The sequence below is a fragment of the Aquarana catesbeiana genome, linkage group LG04 (genome assembly GCF_042186555.1).
Source record: "Aquarana catesbeiana isolate 2022-GZ linkage group LG04, ASM4218655v1, whole genome shotgun sequence".
NCBI classification, from domain to species: domain Eukaryota; kingdom Metazoa; phylum Chordata; class Amphibia; order Anura; family Ranidae; genus Aquarana; species Aquarana catesbeiana.
In genome coordinates, this window is record NC_133327.1 from 634,742,595 (window position 1) to 634,758,735 (window position 16,141).

At 44.3% G+C, this 16,141-nt stretch overlaps 1 protein-coding gene across 1 annotated transcript in view; it reads left to right on the forward strand.

The window, feature by feature from the left end:
- Window positions 1–16,141, forward strand: part of USH2A (usherin) — a 1,400,924-nt gene that overhangs the window by 255,271 nt on the left and 1,129,512 nt on the right. Inside the window, exon 13 of the mRNA XM_073628975.1 lies at window positions 10,726–11,364. Coding sequence (XP_073485076.1) covers window positions 10,726–11,364 — 639 coding nt within the window. The remainder of the gene's footprint in view (window positions 1–10,725; window positions 11,365–16,141) is intronic.

Genomic DNA, 16,141 nt, shown 5'->3' on the forward strand with positions numbered 1-16,141 from the left:
CTAAACAAATATAGTACCTTTGGTAAAATAGTAATTCTGACTGAGTACAATCGACCGAACCAGGAAGGGGGGTTGTTTGACCATCTATTGAGATCATCTAGTAGTTTTTTAAACAATGGGGGGTAGTTGTGTTTATATAGCGTGGCTAATGATGAAGTTAAAAAGATACCCAAGTAGGGGAGAGCTGTGTCTTGCCATTTAAATGTGTATGAGCTTCGTAAAGCTTGGATTATATGTGTTGGTAATAATATATTAAGAGCTTGGGATTTTGAATGATTCACCCGTAGACCTGTGATTGAAGTAAAATGTTTTAGAAGCATGTTTAGAGTGGGCAGAGAGGTGACTGGGGAGGAGAGGAGTAGTAGCAGATCATCTGCAAACAGCGCGCATTTGTGTTCCCTATCACCACAGTATACTCCTTGTATATCTGGATGTTCTCGTATCTTAATAGCTAATGGTTCTAACGCTAAAATAAACAATAGTGGGGATAATGGACACCCCTGTCGGGTCCCTCCGCGTATGTCTATAGGTTGTGATCGAAAGCCCTTGACAACTAACTGTGCTGTGGGGGTCTTATAAATGTTTTCTAGTGTCGTCAGAAATTTCGGACCAAACCTGTAGCGTTTTAATATAAAAAACAAGTAGTCCCATGAAAGGGAGTCAAAGGTCTTATGCAGGTCTAGGGAAATCAAAAGCGCTCCCCTTCGTCCCCTCCCATCCCATCCTGAGTTCAGTGCAGATATTATGTCAATGATCCGTCTGGTCTGATCTGGGGCCTGTCGATTAGGAACAAATACCACCTGATCAGGGTGTATATATTTTGATATAAATGAGTTCATGCGGGTAGCTAAGATTTTTGTCATTATTTTCAGGTCTAAATTGATTAGTGAGATTGGGCGATAGTTTGCGCAATCCCCTGGATCTTTGTTTGGTTTAGGGATTATATGGATGAAAGCGCTATTTTCGTGTATTGGAAGCGGAGATCCTTTCTTTAATTCATTAAAGAAGGCGCACAAATGTGGAGTCAAAATCTCTGTATATTTGCGGTAATAATGGCCAGAAAAACCATCTGGACCTGGTGCTTTGGAGGGGTTTAAATTTTTAATCGTTGCAGCTACCTCCCCTGTGGTAAACTCCGCATTCATTAATTCTATATGGTCTTGAGCTATCATAGGCAACTTAATGTCACAAAGGAATTCCTCAGCTTTGGTCTTATGGAGGGGTGCAGGGGCATCATATAGGTTAGAGTAGAAAGTAAAAAATTCTTGTAGTATTAACTGTGGGTTCTGAGTAGTCTGGTCATTTTGTAGTCGCAATTTAGGTAGGGCCAGTGTAAATGGTCTAGGAGTTAGTCTTCTAGCTAGGAGTTTATTGGGCTTGTCTCCCATTGTATAATACCTATGTCTGGACCATCTCATACTTTTTTCTGCTTTTGTGGTAAGACTCAAGTTAAGGGCTGTGCAAGCCGCGTCAATCTGATCTCTAAGATCAATATCCTGTTTAGTCTTTTGTTCACGTGTAAGACGTCGCAGTTCCTCAGTTTGTTGATTTATCATATGTTCCCGCTCCCTTTTCGCCCTAGAAGCTAACTGAATCAATTTGCCTCGGATGGTGGCCTTGTGAGCCGCCCATGTTGTAGTAGGTGAGGGAGATGAAGGGATATTATCTCAAAAATAGTCTTTAAGAGCCTGTTCTATTTCTTTTGTGGTGATGGGATCGTTTAATAAGGACTCATTTAATCGCCACGATGGCTGTTGTGGTTTTGACCATAGGTTCGTTAATGTGACTTGGATTGAAGAGTGATCTGACCATGCCATAGGGAGAATTTTGGTCGACGAGACAAAAGAAAGCAGCGGAGAAAGTGTGAATATATGATCTATTCGGGAGTATGTTTTGTGTACGTGGGAATAAAATGTAAAGTCTCTGGTCGTGGGCGTCTCTCCATATATCTATCAAATCATAACTGTGAAGTAGACGTGCAATTTCTCCGCTTTGTTTTGGAGAATGTTTTAGAACTGCCTTATTGGGGTTGGATTTATCTAATATTTGATCTAATGAGGTGTTGCTATCTCCTCCCAGTACCACGTGACCTTCCACATGAGGCATAATGTTTGCTAACATTGAACTTAAAAACTGTTTTTGCCTTATATTAGGAGCATAATATGAAAGAAATGTGACTACTTTTTCATGTATTTTCCCCTTTGCCATAATATAGTGCCCTTCTTTATCCCTAATAATATTAGTGGGTGAGAACGGTATATGTTTCGCTATGCATATTGCTACTCCCCGTTTTTTGTCCGGTCCATTTGATAGAAAAAACGTGGAGTATCGTGCATGCAAATATTTAGGGGCTGAGGTCTTCGAAAAGTGTGTCTCTTGAAGTAATAATATATCTATTCCCATTTTATAATAATGTTGGAAGGCCTTAGTTCTTTTGATGGGGGAACTAAGTCCCTGTACATTGTGTGTTAAGATGGTATATTTTGTTGAGGGTCTACTGGTCATGAGTGTTTGGTGGATTGTACTCACATTTTAGAAGCCTCCAAAACTCTGGCGGAGGTCCTTTCAGTCGGATAAGTAGAACCCATTCCGGGATCGGGAGTGCACCAGGGAAGAGAGAAGTTTGAAAAGAAGAAAAAGAAGTAGTATTAGAAACATATTGTACTTTTTTCGTTAGACTATAACAAAAACACTTTAACAATGCTAACATGTAAAATATAACCAGCGCACTATATAATAGTGCGGTCTTGGAGGTGTCAGACCTCCTTATGTTGTAAAGTTGCCTCCACTCGAAGAGTAGAGACAAGTTCACCACAGGTGGCATGTGTTACCGCCCCGACCCTTCACTTGCTTTATCTGGAAGGGACTTAAAAGAGGAAAGCCTCTGTACCTATTGGGAGAAGAAAAACCCAAAGGGGGAACTCCAAAAAAAAAAGGAAAAAAATTTGTAAGCAAGGACAATTACTGACAAAAAAGGGGGGGGGAGGGAGGGAGAAAAACATATCTGGGTAACAAGTAGAAAATCTAACACAATGTCAATCTCAATAGACATTGAAACTGACTGTCCTCAATATATAAATTTTTTCCGGGAGGCTGTGACTAAATACGCGAAGATTTTCCTGTGGGAAATGAGCAATGTCCAATAAAGCATCTGTAGAGCCATCAGGTAAAAGGGTGCGATTTCCTAGAACTGGACCTTCCCTGTTGGGACCATAAGGGTGAGACCGGACGACCATCGTTGTTTGGGGAATCAAGATGTTGTGGATCCTTATTGATAAGTCCCAATTCCAGGAGTAACTCCTCTCCAGACTGAAAACTAGCGAAAGAATGTGACTTCCCCCTGTAGGTAAAAGACAGTCTGAATGGGAATGACCAGCGATATTTGATCTGATGATTGAGCAAGTGGGTCAGCAGGGGCTTCAGTTGTCTTCTTTTCTGAATCGTCGCCTGGGATATGTCCGCAAAGATCTGGATTTTATTTCCCTGGAGTGAAATATCTCCTTTGCTTCTTGCTTCTAGCATTATTTTTTCTTTTACCCGATAGAAATGTGGCTTGACTATCACATCTCGGGGTAGGCCGTCCGGCCTAGGGGCTGTGAGAGCTCTGTGGACTCTGTCCAATTCCAACTGGTGGGTAGCAATATCAGGAATTAAATCTTTCATCAAGGAATGTATGGCATCTTGTAGATCACTCACTGACTCCGGAAGGCCACGCACGCAGAAGTTATACCTCCTTGATCTGTTTTCCAAATCCTCGATCTTCGCATTCGCTTGTTCTAGTTGATCTTGTAGTGAGGATATCATTCTGGTGTTTTGATTGACTCTTTTTTACAGTGCCATCCATTTTGGATTCTATTGTGTCTAGCCTCTCACCTATATTTTGAAAGTCATCTTTTATCCCGGTGGTGATGATTGTGCATGCTTTGGACAGTTCCTGTTGCAGGAGCGCGGAAAACCTAGCTAACAGGACCGCATCTCCTGAATAGGCGGTAGGCTCGGGTGGTTGTAGCTGTATTGAGCTGTTTTGATTCAGCGCTATCTCTGCTAATTCTGCCATTTGTCTGTCTGTGGAGGAGGCAGGAGAGATATTATATGCTGCCCTGTCAGGGGAGCTCGATAGGGGGGACATCTGTGGCCTGGCTTCTCGGGGGGTCAGGGATTCCTCCTGGGATGAGAAGGGGTCACGTCCTGAACCATCCATGGATGTCTCTGGATGGGAGTAGGCTGCTCGCTGAAACTGTAGACTGCCTTGTCCTGCTGTTCTCAGCTCTGGTGCTATCTGGGTGAGGGAGGGAGGGCCATGGCTGCTGTGTTTGGGCGCCTTTTTTTTCCTGTGCTCTCTGATCTGATTGTGGTGCCTTCTGGGGGGCTTGCTGCTGGATCTGAGGGCTACCCCATTCTTCCTCCCCTTTCCCCTGCACCTTACCGGCCGTTGGTGTTTGTCGGTTCGTAATGAAACCACCGCCGTGTGGGCCGTTCTCCCTCTCCGCCGCCATCTTGGCTTGGGAAGACTGCTGCTGGGCACATGTAGAGCAGGGTTGTTGCGCCATTTTTTTTCCCTTTTTTAGAGTTCCCCGCTGTCCCCCGCCTCATGATCCGCTCCCGGGCTCTGGGCTGTCGGTCCGGAGGCGATCCGAGCGTCCCTTCTGGCTGATTTTAGCTGCTTGTGGATCGGGGTTTACGGAGCTCGGCTAGTTCATGACCTGCTCCGGCTCCACGCGCATGCGCACTCTGTTTTTTGTTTTTTTTAATAAAATACTTTTTCAACAGTGTGTGTTTTTTATTTACTATTCACATTTTGTTTTGTGACTCAAGCCAGGGATGTGGGTATAAAGACCTTGTCCCCATCAACATAGGGGCAGAGTGCCTTGCTGGAACAAGGCATACAAAAGAAAGGTGGACTGTGACCATAAAATGGCCAAAAGAAACTCAAAGAAACAGACAAGAGAAAAGGTCTAGTATACAGATACAGACCCACCATCTGTATAACAAGCATTAGGGAGTCCCTCACATTACATGCCAATGGTGTCAGAGATGGTGTCCCCGAGGCCATATGTCCTAACTCCTGCAGCAAAATTGAAGAAAACACATAGGTTCCCTCTTAATATCCATATCTGACCCTTATTCTAGATAGGAGTCTGGCATGAATTTTATGTACAGTATTTTGTGATTTGGCATGCCTGATAGATCCTTGCGGTTTGTATTATGAAAAAAAATCTTGCCTTCATATGAAATGGATCTTCTATTCAAATACTTTACCGAGGTGTCATATATAAACTGATGTTTCTGGCAGGGAATGGTCTCTCTATTAATGTAAAGACATACTTCAAGTGTCTGTACTGTGAAAATGGGACCCTTCAGGGTTTGTATATGACACTTCAAAAAAGTATTTGAATGGAAGAATCCTTTCATATGCTTTTGACTACACAGGAGTATTCTGTGTTATGGGGCAGTGATTTGGTTGTTCAATCTCCATCAGCGTTTGGCTTTTTTATAATGTATAAGTAGGTAGGAAGGGTGGAAAGATGCAAAACTTTTGTGTAAACTACCTGTCCTTCACTTACTCTAGGTGATTTAAGATGGTAGAAAGGAGAAATAGCGCCTAGAGTAGGCACATGCTCATGATTTTACAGACACACATCTGTCTATAGCAGTGGTCTCCAATCTGTGACCCCGGGGGCAGTTGCGGCCCTTTGCTTGCTTTTATCTGGGGCACAATTTAATTCACTGACACCAATGAAGGGGCACAATTCCTATCAATGTGTTAGGAGAATACCTGTAATGGGTGGAGAACAATGGATGACAACATCAGGCAAGCTCAGTTCTCAGGTCTGTGAGAGATAGGAAAATCTGAATTGCTAGACCAATGATCAGTGTTGGGGTCACTCCAGGAGAGTTTCATAGTCGAGGTCACAAGCCAAGGTCGATGCAGGAGGAGAGTTTCTTAGTCGGGGTCACAAGCCAAAGTCGCTTCCAAACAGCAAAAGAAGTAGCTCAAATAGTATGCAGGATCACATCACAATAGTCTGCCAAAAGGAAGTGCAGAGGCAAGGCTTATACAGGCATACCTAGCTTTACGTACACTCGCGAGTATGGATATACCCGGGTGTCAGGAAAGGATTCACCTGCGGGTGGCACTGTGGCTCCCAGATCTATGGGCTGCAGTTCAAATGTCCACCAGTGGGTGTCTCTCAGTAGTCAGAGGCTGACTGTTAGGAAAGGATTAACCTGTGGGTGGCACTGTAGCTCCCAGATCTTTAGGCTGCAATTCTGGTGTCCACCAGTGGGTGTCTCTCGGCAGTCAGAAGCTGACATCATCTTCTGCAATCAGGAATCACTTGATGCTGATTGTAGGACGTGTATTTAAACCTGGTGCATGCTGTGACTCATTGCCTTGGTATTTTCTCCATGTGCCCCTGATCTGTGTTCCTGAAGCCTGCATCTCGTCTCCTGTTCCTGGACCCAGACCCCGACCCTGCAGCCTGATCCCTTCCTACCTGCTCATTCCATCTCCTAGTTCCCTCTCCCTGTCCTGTCTTGTTCCCAGTTCCTTCTGCTTGATCTCCCGTGTATGACCCTGGCTCTGTTACGTTTACAATCTGGTTATCCCATTCTCTGTATATATTTGATTTAGGCTGTCATTTATTGTGTGTTTCTCTGTTTGGTTCGCTGGTTGTGTTACACTGTTGACTATATTTGAGGTGCGTTTTCTTTGTGTTATCCACTTATCTTTTAATAAATTATATTATTTACACTTTACCTGTGTTTGGTATACTCTGTGGCAGTCCACACATATTTCTGGTCACACCGGTTCCTTACACCGTGAGTGTATGTAAAGTGCCTCGCAAGAAAAGCTTAGTCAGCTTGACATGGCACTGCTCCCAGTTTTTAACATTTAACATTGGTGTCTATGAGGGAATCTTGGTCAGTTTGACATGGCACTGCTCCAGAACCATAAGTGACAGAGACAAGAAACTTGGGGAGCACAGAGAGGGAACCCAGGACTACAACATATCTGATTTTGGGGTAAGCCAGCTTGCCTAGGTAATCAATTATGCCTGTAAATGACTATTGCAATGCAGTACATACATTGAGAAGTAAAAAAAGGTATTGCTTCACTTTAAGTACATTTTCGTTTTACATACATGCTCTGGTCCCATTGTGTACTTAAAAGTGGGGTATGCCTATATAGGAAGTTCATGGGAGAAGCAAGGAGTTCAAGGTTCAACAACAATCAAGACAAGGCAGTGTTGCCCCACGGATCAGGCAGGTTTGTGCAATAGGTCAGGAAGGGAGCTGTCCAGCATCCCAGCTTAGTGAGAAGAATCAATGCCAGACACAGAAGAGGTCCCAGGTTCTAACACAATGACACTAATGATGGGGAACAGTCCTGCACAATGACACCAATAATGGGGCACAATTCCTTTCAGTAACACCAACAATGGGGCCCAATGACGGGGCACAATTCCTACAAATGACACAACTGATGGGGCACAGTTCCTCTCACTGACCCCAAAGATAGGGCATTGATTACTCCATGCTGGACCACAGTTAAGCCTGAAGGACAGTAAACTGGCTCTTTGTTTAGAAAGTTTGAAGACCCATGGTCTATAGTAAAGGTTGATCCCAACCCCCCATCCCCCACCCAATCCCCTATTCACCCAGAATTGGAGCTAGTGATGGTTGAAACTGCTGTAGCCAATTGATCACACGGCACACCTGGTAACAGTTTGAGATTGAAGCCTAATAGCTAATAACTTTAAATTCCTAATTGGCTTGTGTTCAATTACAGTTATTTTTTATATATTTATTTTTTGGATTTTTGTTTTAAATGGAGCATACCTTTAATTACACAACACAATGGGGTGAATTTACTAAAAGAAAATAGAATGTGCACTTATCAAGTGCAGTTGTACTCATTTTCCCCAGAGCTTAGTAAATGTGGTAAAGCTCAGCTGATTTCCATGATCCAATCAAGTGCAAAAAAAAAATGCTTTTTAACCGCCCGCCGACTGGCTCACGTTGATATACGTCGGCAGAATGGCACCATTGGGTGAACCATCATACCCGAATGGCGGCTTCCTTAACCTCCCTGGCGGTATGATTATTTCGGATTTTAGGTGCTGAAAGCGGTACCATTATTTTGCATGGAAATTTGGCGTTTTATATTGTAGGTCTGTAAATCTTAACAATAACACACTTAAATCTGTCCAAACCAGAGTCTAGTAGATATCCCGGGTATGATAAAGTTTGAAACACAAAAACATAAATTATAATATAATAAATAAAAATAAATAATTAAAAAAAATTTAAAAAAATAGTAATAAAATAAATTTCCCCACAATTCACTATCGCTCAATTCTGCAAGTGTTCTAATTTATTATCGCTGTTTTCTAGCTGGTCTAAAGCCACTTTTGACGTAAAGGGACACTTTTTGGCTGCTATGGACAGGCATGTACTGGCCATCGGGACTACCGGGAGATTCCCGGTGGGCCGATGGCTCAGTGGGCCAGTCAGGTGCAGTCCTGGAGCCGCTCCTCTCTGACAGTGAGTGATCGCAATTTCACTCCTGTCAGGAGGAGCAGCTTCCGTCATATGCTGGAGAGAGCATTAGGCTTTCTGCTCCCTCCAGCCTGCAGGGGGAGATAGACCAAGGGTAGACTTTCCTTCCTCTCGACCCTTAGCACTTGTTATCACATGACTGGAGAGAGGAATGAGAAGCTGCCTTCAAAACTGTGAGTACACGTGGGAGGGGGAGGATACTCTGATGTGAAGGGGGCTGCTGATGGGGGCTCTTTAATGTGAAGGGGGCTGCTGATGGGGACTCTGATGTGAAGTGGGCTGCTGTTGGGGACTCTGATGTGAAGTGGGCTGCTGGTGGGGACTTTGATGTGAAGTGGGTTGCTGGTGGGGACTCTGATGTGAAGTGGGCTGCTGGTGGGGACTCTGATGTGAAGTGGGTTGCTGGTGGGGACTCTGATGTGAAGTGGGTTGCTGGTGGGGACTCTGATGTGAAGTGGGTTGCTGGTGGGGACTCTGATGTTAAGTGGGTTGCTGGTGGGGACTCTGATGTGAAGTGGGTTGCTGGTGGGGACTCTGATGTGAAGTGGGTTGCTGGTGGGGACTCTGATGTGAAGTGGGCTTCTGATGGGGACACACCGATGTGAAGGGAGCTGCTGGTGGGGACTCTAATGTGAAGTGGTTTGCTGGTGGGGACTCTGATGTGAAGTGGGCTGCTGGTGAGGACTCTGATGTGAAGGGCTTCTGATGGGGACACACCGATGTGAAGGGAGCTGCTGGTGGGGACTCTCTGATGGGGACTCTGATGTGAAGTGGGCTGCTGATTGGGACTCTCTGATGTAAGGGGGATGCTGTTGGGGACACTCTGATGAAAGGGGGACGCTGTTGGGGACACTCAAATTTAAAGTGGGCCGGTCATGAGGAAGTCCAGGGCCAAATTTTTGTCCCAGTCCAGCCCTGGCTATGGACAATCTCCAGTTTCCAGGCAGAAAGAACAGTGTATATCATGTAAAACTGCATGCAGGGCATGGGCCAGAGCACTGGGGACAAAAGGGATGTGAAATCATTTCATACAGTACTGTAATCTGTAAGATTACAGTACTGTATGTGTTATGATTTTGACAGTTTTTTGAATTTGCCGCCAGGCTCCGCCCCCGTGCGTCGCGCCGCTCGCAGGGAACGGAGCCTGGCACGGAGAGGCTTCGGAGGAGGACGGAGCCCTCGGACACTGCGGGGGACATCGCAGGATCCCGGGGACAAGGTAAGTAACGCCGCCCCAGGATCCTGCAATGCGATCCCAAGTGTGGCTCGGGGTTACCGCTAATGGTACTGAATTTTAACCCCGAGCCACACTCGGGAAAACCGCCAGGGAGGTTAAGAGCCGTGGCAGACGCGCGCCGCCAAAGGTCGGTCATCTGCGATGGCGGGCACAAGAGCCAGAACGGGGATTTGTGTGTGTAAGCACACAAATCCCTGTTCTGACAAAAAAAAGTGTCAAAAGTGTCCGATTTTCCTGCCGCAATGTCGCAGTTCTGATAAAAATCGCTGATCGCTGCCATTACTAGTAAAAAAAAAAAAAAATAATAAAAAGGTCGTAAATCTATTCCCTATTTTGTAGACGCTATAACTTTTGCGTAAACCAATTAATATATGCTTATTACAATTTTTTTTACTAAAAATATGTAGAAGAGTAAATATCGACCTAAACTGATGAAGAAATTTGTTTTAAAAAATGTTTTTTTTTTATATTTGTTTAAAATTTTTTTTTTTGATATTTATTATAGCAAAAAAGTAAAATATATTGTTTTTTTTCAAAATTGTCTTTTTTTGTTTATAGCGCAAAAAATAAAAACGTAGAGGTGATCAAATAACACCAAAAGAAAGCTCTATTTGTGGGAAAAAAAGGACGTCAATTTTATTTGGGTACAACGTCGCACGACTGCGCAATTGTCAGTTAAAGCGACTTAGTGCCGTATCGCAAAAAATGGCCCGGTCAGGAAGGAGGTAAATCCTTCCGGGGCTGAAGTGGTTAAGTGGTTAAACAAAAAAAAATTCACATGATTGAATACTGTTTACAAAGTGAAGCTTCACCATATTACATTCACTACAGAAAATGAGTGCGTAATCTATTTGCCTTTAGTAAATCAACCCCTATGTTTCCTCAGTGAGAGCAATAACCATGAAACATATTTTTTGTCATTGCAGGTCCTTTGTGCGATCGCTGCAAACTGGGCTACAAACAAGACATATTAGGAGAAGAAAGCTGTACACAATGCATGTGCAACGCTTATGGCTCCATCAATCAATTCTGCAATCCCACCAGCGGACAATGTAAATGCAGAGAGAATGTCAGTGGACTCCGCTGTGACACCTGTATTGACAACTATTATGGGTTGTCTGCTGATGGTTGTAAACCCTGTAAGTGTCACATGGAAGGGATTATCCCTGGAACAGTTTGTGACGCTATGACAGGTCAATGTGTCTGTCAGCCTGATGTTGGAGGAAGGCAGTGCAATGAATGCCGGCATGGCTACTACAAATCCACACAAAATGGCTCCATGTCTTGCCTGCCATGCCAGTGTGATGAATCTGGCACCATAAATGGCTCACAGGCCTGTAATAAGTTAACCGGACAGTGTTTGTGCAAGGCTGCTGTAACAGGGCCACGCTGCAATGCTTGCGTGAGACATACCTACAATCTATCGGCTGGAAATCTACTGGGCTGTCAGAATTGTGACTGTGACCCTATTAGAACTTTGCCAGGTTCAAGCTGTGACCCAATTGATGGACAGTGCCAGTGCTTGCCAGATTTTCAAGGCAGAAGATGTAGCAGATGTAAGCCTGGTAAGTGTTAACAATGAATATAACAGGAAAAAAACAGCTAATAAGAAAAAAGTGTACATATAGCCAAAATAATGTCTTTTTTAACTTTAGCTTTGGATAAAGTGGCAAAGCCTGTTTGCATCCTACTAGACTTACACTTTTGAATTGTCCTAGTGACCACTGGGAAAGAAAATTGTTTTGAGAAATTCAACATTTTATTGTTGTCCCCCAGGACAAGAGATGAGATATCATTCTATAGGGCAGTGTTGGGGCGGTTCCCTGGCACCCAAGTTGAATATGACAAATTGAAATGCAGAGGCGGGAGAGGCAGCAGCAGTGCCTTCCATACCACAGGGTCCAAGGCAGGAGCCTCTCCTGCATTTGGCTTGGTCCAGTCCGGCAATGGGGTCATAATTTTCAGTGACAACTGTCAAAGAGTTTTCCTCTCAATTTCTGTTGTGCCTCAGGAAAATGAAGGGAAAATAACCCAATGTGCCACAGACATATAAAAAGGACTGACAGAGGTTTTAACCATTCTTTACTCTATCCAAAGTTTAAAAAATAATATTAGCTTTAAGTATTCTTTAATTTGCTAGTCACTGGGGATGGGGATTTACTTACATGCAAAATCGAGTGCAGCTCTGTACAGAAACCAATCAGCTTACAGGTTTTAGGCCAGGTTCACACTGATAAGACACGACGACGACTGTTGTACGACTGTCATTCTACTTTGCCTGCGACATCGGTCCTACATCGGTCTTTTTTTAAGTCCTACTTCCATCCGACATGAATGAACAAGATAAGATTTTGCTCCGACTTTGAGATAGTTTGACTTGTCCTTTGACCAATCAAAACAATCCCAGTGTGACATAAATTCCTTTAACTGCGGCTGTAATCACCATGTCGGATGTCACAAGTCAGATGGTTAGGATGAGGATCCGACTTTGATCCGACTTTAATGATATTCAATAGCTGAAGTAGGACCAAAGTCGGACCAAAGTAGTGCAGGAAGCTTTTTAAAAGTCAGACCAACTTGTGTCAGATCAGTGAAGACGGCTCTTATAGGGAATCATTGATTTACGCACGTCATGTGACATGTGCTCCCAAAGTCAGAGCTTATGTCGTGCCAGTGTGAAGCCATATGGTCAAAGCTTAACTGAACAAGCTGAAGTAAGAAGCTGATTGGCTACCATGCGCAGCTGCACCAGATTCTGAGTGTTCCAGTTTTAGGCTGGGTTCACACTGGTACGACACGACAGTCGTGCCACTGTGGATCCGACTTTGCCCTGCGACTTGAACTCCGTCATCCGTCCGACTTCAATGAACGGGGATCCGACTTTGATCCCGACAATGCCAGGCACTTTGTGTCTGGTATGAATCTTTAGGGGAACTCCACGCCAAAAGAAAAAAGTATGGGTTCCCCCTCCCAGACCATACCAGACCCTTCGGTCTGGTATGGATTTTAAGGGGAACCCCCCACACAGTTTTTTCCCCAAAATCCATACCAGACTCTTAAACGACCGGCACCGCCTGGGGCATGATGGGCGGTGACGTCATAAGGAGCAGGGCCTCCAGATGACGTCACCCGGTGACCCCGCCCCATGCTAATATAAGTAGTGGCACATCGCGCACCTAGCATTAGAGAGGGAAAGAGCGTTGAGTCAACATCAGAGGAAGAACAGAGGAAGAAGAGTGGGAGAAGATAGCACAGAGAGGAGTCCAGGCAGAGGCAGAAGACAGCGGACAGAGGGAGAAGAACCGGAGAGGCCTAGAAGACATCAGCGGAGATCGGAGAAGAACCAGCAGAGGCAGACGACATCAGCAGAGGAGGCAGAAGAGCCGGAGAGGGGAGAATAAATCGGAAGAGACGCCGGAGCTGCCTTAATAAATTACTTTATAAACCTGTGTACTGTGTTTTATTTTTGACACTTTTGTTTAGGTGAATGGGTAGGGATACAATGTACCTCATACTGATTCACATAGGGTGGGGGGGGCAGGATCTGGGGGCCTCCTTGTTAAAGAGGGCTTCCAGATTCCAATAAGCACCCTGCACGCAGACCCCGACAACCAACAGCCAGGGTTGTTGGGAAGATGCCCTTGTCCTGCCCCAAAGCGACAATCTCTCTATGTTGAGGGCCTGTGGCCTGGTATGGGTTAGGGGGGTGCTTGCTTGTCCACACCCCCTTTTCTGACCTGTTGGGCTGCGTGCACGGATAAGGGTCTGGTATGGATTTTGGGGGGACCCATGCCGTTTTTTTGGCGTGGGGGTTCCCCTTAAAATCTATACCAGACCAAAGGGCCTAGTATGCTCTTGGAGGGGGAACCCCATGCAATTATTTTTCTTTTATTTGGCGTGGGGTTCCCTTCAAGATCTTCAGAGCACAAGTTGCATGCCAAATTTGGTTCAGTTAAGACGGCGATCCGACTTTGATCCGACTTCAGTGATATTCAATAATCTGAAGTAGGATCAAAGTCGGACCAAAGTAGTGCAGGGAGTATTTTCACAGTCAGACCAACTTGTGTCGGACCAGTTTAAGGGGTTGTAAACCCTCATGGTTTTTCACCTATATGCATTCTATGCATTTAGGTGAAAGACCTTCTGTGGTGCTGCAGCCCCCTCAAGCCCCCGTTTTACTTACCTGACCCTGATCTTTCTCCGGCCTGGAACGAGCACACCAGCTCTAGCTGGTGTCTCGTGTCCTGATTGGATAGATTGATAGCAGCGCAGCCATTGGCTTCCACTGCTGTCAATCAAATCCAATGACGCGGGTGCCGGGGGGCAGGGCCGAGTCCTGCATTCTGTGTGAATGGACACAGAAGCAGGACTTGGGAGCGTGCCCGCACGGGTGTCCATCTTAGGAGAGACTTCTTCAATGTGGGCACTCGATGTGGGGAGGAGCCACCAGTGCCGCCGGGGGGGACCCCAGAAGAGGTGGGGCCACTCTGTGCAAAACAAACTGCACAGTGGAGGTAAGTATGACATGTTTGTTATTTTAAAAAAAAAAAAAAACAGGGTTTACAACCCCTTTAAGACGGCTCTCATAGGGAAACATTGATTTGCACACGTCATGTGACACGTGAGCTCCCAAAGTCGGACCTTTGTCGTACCAATGTGAACCCAGCCTTAGTAAATCCTAGCAATGAACTTCTCTTGTTTGTTGTCTTTTGGTCTGTTACATATACAATTAAAAGTGTTTCATTATATCTTTTCAATAAAACATATTGATCTTATCAGGGCTGCCCTGTGACCTGTGCACATTTCCCATGTTATCTCAATTAGTTTAATTAGTCCATTCAGCTCTTATATTGTACTACAGAACAACAGTTCTCTATGTTGGGGAGATGAGGATAGGGGAATGGTTTCCGTAGGTTAACAAAAGACAACTTGGTAGGGCTAACATCATTCAGCTCATGAAATTGCTGTGTTGTTGGTGAACAACAGATATTAGAAGCTAACGGCATTCATGGCAGATTAACAGGTATTTGTATGTACTCTACATGGTATTTAAAGGGATAAAACATAGGTAATGTGTATGTATTCCAGAGATGTTCTACGTATATTTTTCTTTATTTTAAGATGACATTTAGGATCTTTGCTATGAGAATGGGGGCTTTTTTTGTTCCTATTCTCATAGCATTATCTGCTGTGAGTCTTAGCGCCATATCTGATGAGATAAAAATGGTTTATAGTAACACCTGCTGGCCACACGTGGTAAACATGGAATATTCACATGTAGTAGTTCATTCTTACCATTGTAAAAGGAAAACTTTCTTTAGTATTTCGCAGAATAAATAAAGAAAATATATATTTAAAAAACTGTAGATTCCCATTAAAACTGTCTAGAGGGGCACCTCTCCAGTCATAGGGAGGACTGCCTACAAAATGCTGAGAGCTGAAGAATAGAAAATGTAAATTCTGGTTTTGAAAATAGGTTGAAGGGAGGCAGGCAGCACAGCAGGATGCCCTGGCTTGAGCACTCCCAGGGGACTCTCGGAGAAAATGTTAGCATGTTAATAAACTGATCCTTTAAACTTAATGAAAAAAAAAATCTCTTTCACCAACATTTGACACAGCATAGACTACTTTGTCAAAGATTCATATCAGTTTCTAGAATCAGTTTGTCTAACTGCCACCTAGAGTAATAGGTAATAAGGTCTCTTTAGAGGATTCTCCTGTTTTTACATTTTTGAAACCTAGTCACAGATGCACAGTTTAGCAATCGCAGTTCATGGATCATGGTTCAATCATCTAACCAAAGTGTCTCTCATGTGTTAATCATGCAAGGCTGATTTTATGTTCCCTGTGGTCCACTAAAAAGTAATGGTTTCAGAAGCTGAAATGTTTAGGACATTAACTTCTCCTGCGCCATCAATGACGGCCTGGCCTGGATATCAGAAAGGGCAATGGCACCCCACACTGGCATGATATTAATGATACAGGACACTTAGCCACCAGAGAAAGCTTTGCAAACGGCTCCTCGAGCTACTCAAGCCCTATTTTCGGTGGCGCACGGTCGTGAATTATGAATTACTGTTCTGTTTACAAATATAATATAAAGTGTCTGGGATCTTTCATGTCTGAAAATTGAGTTTCCTGCCTGGATAAGGAAGAACTAAGCTAAGGGTTTTTAGATCTAAAATGGCAGCATAATATAATGTAGAGTAAGACTACAGCATAGGTACGTTTCTGGCACAGGCAGCCAAACGTTTGGGCTACTTCTGGGCAATGGGCCTTCTGTGCTGAAAAGTAATGCAAATTAAAAATTGTTTCTCATGGCTCATACATGCGGGCATTATT